This window comes from Silurus aristotelis (genome assembly GCF_946808225.1).
Source record: "Silurus aristotelis genome assembly, chromosome: 7".
Taxonomy (NCBI): Eukaryota; Metazoa; Chordata; class Actinopteri; order Siluriformes; family Siluridae; genus Silurus; species Silurus aristotelis.
In genome coordinates this window covers 1958252-1965733 of record NC_139580.1, presented here as the reverse complement: position 1 = coordinate 1965733, position 7482 = coordinate 1958252, and the positions used below count along the sequence as shown (strand labels likewise).

Sequence of the window (7482 nt, the reverse complement as noted above, 5' to 3'; positions counted from 1 at the left end):
CATTTTATTTAAATTTTTTAGGAGAAATTTAATTCAGAATTCTTGATTTTTTTCCCACAAAATAAGTGGTGATATACATTATAGAGCAGTCAAATTCTATCTCACATACATGTACACATTCTTTTTACTATTTTAACTGTATATATATATATATATATATAATAAAAAAATATATTTTTCTGTATCATTTCCCAGGACTAGTCTACAGGTTGTATTCATCACATAGTTTTGCCAAAGGATTATAATGTGGTATTATGGTATGATGACGATGAAGGATGTTGATGAAGGATGAGATAGTTGTAATTCTGATGGTGAAAGAGGAGTATTATAGTAATTAGGATGATGGTGACAGCTGCTCACACCCATGTGGTTAAATGTTAAGTTTCAGCTTCTCTTTAACTCGTGTTTCTGCGAAAACGAAACTGATTAAAAACTCCACTAGGGGGCGACAAAGACACGAATCCCTTCGCCTGCACTCCGAGGTTACAATCGATACAATCAATCAATCAATCGATACAATCAATTAATTAATAAATACATAAATACATAAATAAATAAACAAATACATAAATAAATAAATAAATAAATAAATAAATAAATAAATAAATAAATAAATAAATAAATAAATACACAAGTTATCCAATCTATTAATCATTATTAAAATGCACTAATTCAGTAATCAGGTCACTTTTACATTTTTGAGAATAAATGAATTAAATGCTTTTAGAATAATGCGAGTGTTTGTTATCTCTCTCTCTCTCTCACACACACACACACACACACACACACACACACACACACACACACACACACACACACTCCTTTGGTCTCCAATACGTGAAAGGAAAAACTCAAGAATAAAACTCAAACAAAACAATAAAAGTCCTCACCATGTCCTCTTAGTCCTGCTGGTGTCCATGCTGAGTCTCGGTCTAGCTGCTTTCCCGGAGTGTGTGCGCGCGCGTGTGTGCAAGTGTGTGCGCGTGTGTGTGCGTTTGTTGCTTCTCATCTCTCAGCTCAGTTTAAATAGCGTCTCTGATACACTGACTCAGTGAGTCATCTCAATGATGAACCGAACACTGATCCGATTCATTGAGTGGTTTCTGTTCCGAGAAATAAAAACTTCGTGTAACAGGAAGATTTCATCATAATAAATTCCCAATACTCATATTATTATTATTAGCATTATTATTATTACGATTATCATTATGATGATTATTATGATCATTATTATTAATAGTAGTATGGTAAATATTATGATTATGATTATTATTATGATTATTATTATTGACACTATTGCAGTTAGAGCTTTACAGTCTAAAAGACACAAATAATAAGAAAATAATCATTTATTATATGAGTAAAATAAACGTGTTTACTAGATTCATTCTGTGCCTGTGAATCTAACAAATCACTTATTTGATTCAGTTCTCTGAATTAATTCTACGAAAACGAAACCTACACACACACACACACACACACACACACACACTGTTTATAAACAACATGGCATCTTGCCTACATCAGAATATACTGTCTATATAATGTCTGTATATCTATCTGTCTGTCTGTCTGTCTCCATGTCAGTCTGTCTGTCTGTCTGTCTGTCTGTCTGTCTGTCTGTCTGTCTGTCTGTCTCCATGTCAGTCTGCCTGCCTGTCTGTCTGTCTGTCTGTCTGTCTGTCTGTCTGTCTGTCTGTCTGTCTGTCTCCATGTCTGTCTGTCTGTCTGTCTGCCTGCCTGTCTGTCTCCATGTCTGTCTGTCTGTCTGTCTGTCTGTCTGTCTGTCTGTCTGCCTGTCTGTCTCCATGTCTGTCTGTCTGTCTGTCTGTCTGTCTGCCCGCCTGTCTGTCTGTCTGTCTGTCTGTCTGTCTGTCTGTCTGTCTGCCTCCATGTCTGTCTGTCTGTCTGCCTGCCTCGGTGTGTTATTATCTGTTTGTCTACCTGTATCTCTGTGTATTTGTCCATTTTTTATATTTTTATATTTTCATACTGTCTGTTCACCTTTCTGTCTATTATTCTATTCTGTCTTTCTGACTGACCCAGGACTTGAATTGGTGCCAACGGAGCTCGTGGTCTCTTTTTTCTTCTCTGGATTTATACATTGTGTTGTGTATAAACTGTATACTATAGTGTGTTTCTATTCTTTTATATATTTACATTTTTTACACACACACACACACACACACACACACACACACACACACACACACACACACACACACACACAGATTCACCTTTTCACATTTGTTAGTTTCAGTTCTTTAAAAGAGAGAGAGAGAGAGAGAGAGAGAGAGAGAGAGAGAGAGAGAGAGAGAGAGAGAGAGAGAGAGAGAGAGAGAGAGAGAGAGAGAGAGAGAGAGAGAGCGCGAAAGAGAAATGAAAGTTGGTAAGAGAGATGGAGGGGAGGTAATATACACACACACACTAAGAAACAGATCAGTGGTGTGAAATGTGCAGATGCGTGTCTTTCCTAATGCTTGTATTCAGTGAGTATGATTATTGTGTTTATTATTGGTACCTGATTGATTTATTGATTGATTAATTGCTTGCTTGATTGATTGATTTGTTGGTTGGTTAATTAATTGATTTATTGATTTATTTATTGATTGATTTATTGCTTGCTTGCTTGATTGATTGATTTGTTGGTTGGTTAATTAATTGATTTATTGATTTATTTATTGATTGATTTATTGATTTATTGATTGATTGATTGGTTTCAAGGTAATGTTAAATGTTTAATTAATAAAAAAAAATTCTATTCTATAAAAGTCTATTCCGCTGTGGCAGCCCCTAAGGGGAGCAGCCAAAAGAAGAAGATGAAGATCCGTTATGCTATTTTATGACTTTTACTTCATTTCAATCTGCATGTGCATAAACGTTTTGCAGTTCCTATGAGACATAAATAAAATGCACAAAGTAAAACAATGAGCGACTGTTATGAGTGTTGCAGCTCCTTCGGGTTTATTTTTCTTTTTTAAACACACAATTTGTTTCGATCCAATCACAAATCAGGAAAACACACAGATGTGAGTAATTAATGACACATGAGGAGTTTTACTTCATTAACGAGGTTCTTTTGAGCATGAATTGGGTTCTGTGTAGGACAGATTTCTAGTGCAAAAAAAGGCTTGGGTTCTCCAAACTTATGAGACTAGTCTGCTCAGATTCCTGCACAGTATATTTGGAGGAATTGAGGTAAATTGTGTTTAGAATAATTATAGATTTTGAAAGGTTTTCAGTTAGCGCTTATTATTCTCTCATGTTTTTTTTATTCTATTGAGGACCAGATAATTTTTAAGTGACACAAATTCAACAAAACTGCAACAATCATTAAAAAAATTTGTCGTGTGTGGTATTTTATTCTAGGCATCATTATAATAAGTGTGAGCCCTTCACCTGCTGTGACTCAGATTGTTAGAGCAGGAGAAAACATCACCCTGCACTGTAACATCTCCCCTAGCACTGAGATGGTCTGGTACAAGCATCACCACCACGAGCTCACTATGATCATCTCAGTCCAGAAAGGATCGCTTGAAGAAGATCTGGCATTAAATCACAACCAGGATCCGGAACACTTCCTGTTAAGTCAAAATGTAAGTCATTATCTTAATGCTGACTAAAAACTTTCTATTAAATGCTCTTTTTTTGTAATCCTAATACATTCACAGTGTGTAAAGGAATGTGTATTACCCATAATGCACTGTGAGTGATGAGGTTGATTATTTTCCTGTAACAGCATGTTAAGAAGGTGTTAATTCCTTTTTTCACAACAATTTGTTGTAGAATGTCAATAAAAGCTGTTTGTTCACATTCTCACTTACACTATAGCAGCTGTAAACACTTGCTCCCTCATTGCAATCCCCTTTTTTAATGCAAACACTTCAGTCCTGAAGACCTCAGGAAATTAAAAGTTCCAGCTTGACCTCTGGTTTACTCACTGAAACTGGAGACTCCTTCCCTACATGTTACGATTTTTAAATCTGGAGGGAACACTGTATAGACGTCCCTGTGAACGAGCCGTTACTGTAGAAAACAATAACGTATAAGAACGAGAGCATTAATATAAACCTGCACTAGTTACAGAGCTGCTGTTCTGGAAAATTAATCATCACTTTTTGACAAGCCAGAACTTAACACACCTTCTCACAACTTCACACAACAGAATTCAGGAAACGCCCTGAGTGAGACTCTGAGTCTGATCATCAGGGACATCAGACAGTCTGATATCGGCTTCTATTACTGCGGCGCCAGACAGACGGGGTCACACATGAAATTCGGGAAAGCCATCTCTCTGCAATTTTCGGGTCAGTATATTCTTATCTAAATATAGTATTCTTATCTAAATATAGATTTTCTAAGTATAAAACATGTCCAGTTGAATCCCAAAACATTTCTCACTGCATTTCTATAACGCTGCCATATTATATGAAAGACTGTTCTAGTATGCTAAAGAGTTTCCTATTTGAACAGTTTGGAGAATATTTAAATGTTCTACTGAAGACACTGCAACAATAGAACTTTACAAATCTATTACAATAACCTACAGAATAATCTATAGCCCCTGGAAAATCGTTTGCTTTTTAGAAAATATGTTTTGAACATTTTTTATGGTATTTCTCACACACCTTTATCCAGAACGACTTATGATTACATCATTTTTACAACTGAGCAGTTGTGGGTTAAGGGCCTTGCTCAAGGGCCCAGCAGTGGCATCTTGGTGGAGCTGGGATTTGAACTCATAGCCTTTTGATCAGAAGAAAGGTTCCTCTTCCACTTCCCATAACCATCTAACACTAAGACTTTAAGGTATTTCTGCCTGGAGGAAAACCTTAACTGGTTCATGTTGAAGAGATTTGCCCGTGTTTCTGAGAAGAACTTGTGCAAATGGGCTGTTAAATCCTAATTGATCAGTTTCTGATCATTTACCCAAGATTTTTTTTTTCCACTTCTTGGTCTTTATGATAGTGTTTGCTTTGAGTTCTAGAAACAGGTGTATTCATGAAATTATGACACTTTTATTCCACATAAGTCGACTCTATTCAGATAATTATGTTACTTGTAATGTTAATTGGATACAATTGAACTTTCTTCAAAATGTAAAAACTTTTCATGAACCGAAACCCAAAACCACCCTTGAGGAACTAATCTCATACACCTCTGTATGCATCTGTGAAAGTGATGAGTGGAAAACAGCCTTCAGCACCAACGTTTGGCCAGGTTGAGTACTGTGTGATGCCTTGTGGGCTTTTCAGCAGCTCCAGCAGTGAACAGTGTTTTATTAATGATGTAAAATGCTCAAAGAATATTTTTTTTTTCAATATCCTCATTAAAATCACCTTCAAAGTGACTCATGTGGACCATGTAAACCAGACTCAGAAAATCAGCTTTATGCTAAATAAAAAAATATTTACTTTATCTAACCAAGAGCTTGTTTCTAGGGTGCACCATGAGCCCAGAGGACATGGTTATGGATTATGTTTTAGCAGTGAATCCCAGATGGGCCAGAATCTTTGACTGTTATAGTGCTGTGGTGCTTTTGGGGGTCTTAAACCTCTACAGGAGGTTTTGTTCTAGCCATGCTTTAAAAAATGTAGAAAGCAACTCACTGGCCAAACAAAAGTTCATGCTGCTCAAATAAATGTCCACCCCATCGAGGGTTACCTCAATTCCTCAACTGTACACCTCAGAGACAGGGATTTGGGCAGACTTGTTCCAGAAGTTTGTAGAACCTAAGCCTTTTCTGCACTAGAAAGCTGTCCTACACAGAACCCAATAATGGCATCAGCAACTTGGCTTTGAATATGACACTGTATGATTGGTGTAAATGCCTGGAGTGTTTTAAACATCCTGTCATGATCTACACAGGCTACTACATTTATGACCAGCAAGATGAGAAGTTTCTTTCAAGGTTCCACAGTAGGTTCCTCCTGGTTTCAGAGGATTCCAAGACTGATTTTTGTGAAAAGTTCATTGTTTCCATGATCACAGTGCTCTATTGTGTGGAAGGTGGATCAAAAAACAGACAAAGCCACAGAACAGCAAGTTTTGTCCTACCAGAAGAAAACCAGAATGATTGCATTAATATAAACCTGCACTACTGAGAAAGCTGCTGTTCTGCACTTTCTGAAAGATTTGAATACAGAAACATATTGAGTTTTTTTTCTGCTCTAGCAATCAGCAATGAAATGAAACAGGCTTTTTCATGAGAAACAGAACAATGTAAAGACCACCAGTTTCTTGGTCATGCTCCACACCCATAGCAAAACTGAAGACCCCTGTATTATAAGTGAAGACTTTTTTCCCCTCAGACTCGAGCGACACGCTTTGGTTTCATTTTTCCATCTCATTAACCAGTTTCCAGTCACGCACCTTCACTCCCTTCCTATTAATCGCTCACCACACGTTGTGGGTTTGTGTTTCAGATGCGCTGAAATACACTTCAGGAAGTGCAGCATGCTGGACGCCTCTTGTTTCTGTCTGCTCTGCACTCACTCTCGCTCTCATGCTCTGCCTCGGTGTCATCTTCAAACGAGGTGAGACGTCAAACCTCAAGATTCTCTGCAAGAGATTCTCTTCATTTAGCACATGATGTTTTTGCTTAATCACTAATGCCTTTATTGAAATAACGGGCCCAACACTCTGATCATCACAGAGAACAGGACATATTGGGTTCAGTCCACAACGTTTAAAATTGCTATAATTCGTGTCTAAAAGCGTAACCGTTGTTTTGTTTCATGTATAAATTTAACTAAGCCATATAATATACAGTGTGTACCGTAGACTATATAAACTATATCATCAAAAGTTTGTGGACACCTGACCATTAAAAGGGTATGTGACTCTTTTTGAAAATCCCACTGCACATTTAGTCCTGATTTCTTTATTTAATAAGCTCCACTCTTCGGAGAAGATGATCCAGTAGATTTTGTTGGGGATTTGTGCTCATTTAGCCACAAGGGTGTTAGCAAAGTCAGCTCCTGATGTAGGTGAGGTGAAGAAGCCTGGGGTGCAGTAAGCGTGATCCATGATCAGTAGGGTCAGAGCTCTATAGCAGAAGATCTTCCACTCCAACCCAAAGCTTATCTTCATGGAGCAGGATTTGTGCACCATGCTGGAACAGGTTTCAAGTGAAGGGAAAAGTTCATGCTAAATACTTTTACGTTTAGGAGAGGAATCATGTGTTGATAGTTTTGTGTTGATGCTTTCAGGCTTCTGTTTTGGAAAGTATCCTGTATAAACACAGTCCTGCTGTATTTTCATTAGATCGTATTTGAGTTGCAAAGAAAATGAGCTGTATTTGAACGAGAACTAGATTTGGGTTGAAGACTTGTATTAGCTAGTACTTTTGATATTTGTCTTTTTTTCAGGCCTTCTTTCATCCTGCTGTATGAAATGTGGGAAAGATGCTGGCATGAAGGTAATACAACATGTTTACCAGGTCACATTGTTCTCTTTAAACTTTACAATAGTCACTATTAG

The 7482-nt window shown here is 37.2% G+C and overlaps 3 protein-coding genes and 1 long non-coding RNA gene across 11 annotated transcripts in view; 2 read left to right on the top strand and 2 right to left on the bottom strand.

The window, feature by feature from the left end:
* LOC310729446 (uncharacterized protein) overlaps positions 1 to 1031 on the bottom strand; it is a 9731-nt gene extending 8700 nt beyond the window's left edge. The window contains exon 1 of one of the 2 annotated variants that reach the window (XM_083547616.1): positions 891 to 1031. In XM_083547616.1, coding sequence (XP_083403742.1) covers positions 891 to 893 — 3 coding nt within the window. In that variant the 5' untranslated portion in view covers positions 894 to 1031. The remainder of the gene's footprint in view (positions 1 to 890) is intronic. The other variant, XM_083547615.1, reaches the window with a different exon arrangement.
* Positions 1 to 7482, top strand: part of LOC310728923 (craniofacial development protein 2-like) — a 288545-nt gene that overhangs the window by 192132 nt on the left and 88931 nt on the right. The gene's annotated exons all lie outside the window — the stretch shown is intronic.
* LOC310728988 overlaps positions 1 to 7482 on the bottom strand; it is a 412338-nt gene that overhangs the window by 352513 nt on the left and 52343 nt on the right. The window lies entirely within an intron of this gene.
* LOC310728947 (uncharacterized protein) overlaps positions 2417 to 7482 on the top strand; it is a 10015-nt gene continuing 4949 nt past the window's right edge. For 4 of the 5 annotated variants that reach the window (XM_083546850.1, XM_083546848.1, XM_083546849.1 and 1 more), the window contains exons 1-5: positions 2417 to 2489; positions 3370 to 3596; positions 4166 to 4307; positions 6426 to 6536; positions 7371 to 7420. In XM_083546850.1, coding sequence (XP_083402976.1) covers positions 2453 to 2489; positions 3370 to 3596; positions 4166 to 4307; positions 6426 to 6536; positions 7371 to 7420 — 567 coding nt within the window. In that variant the 5' untranslated portion in view covers positions 2417 to 2452. Of the gene's footprint in view, positions 2490 to 3128; positions 3199 to 3369; positions 3597 to 4165; positions 4308 to 6425; positions 6537 to 7370; positions 7421 to 7482 lie in introns of those variants that run through there. The other variant, XM_083546852.1, reaches the window with a different exon arrangement.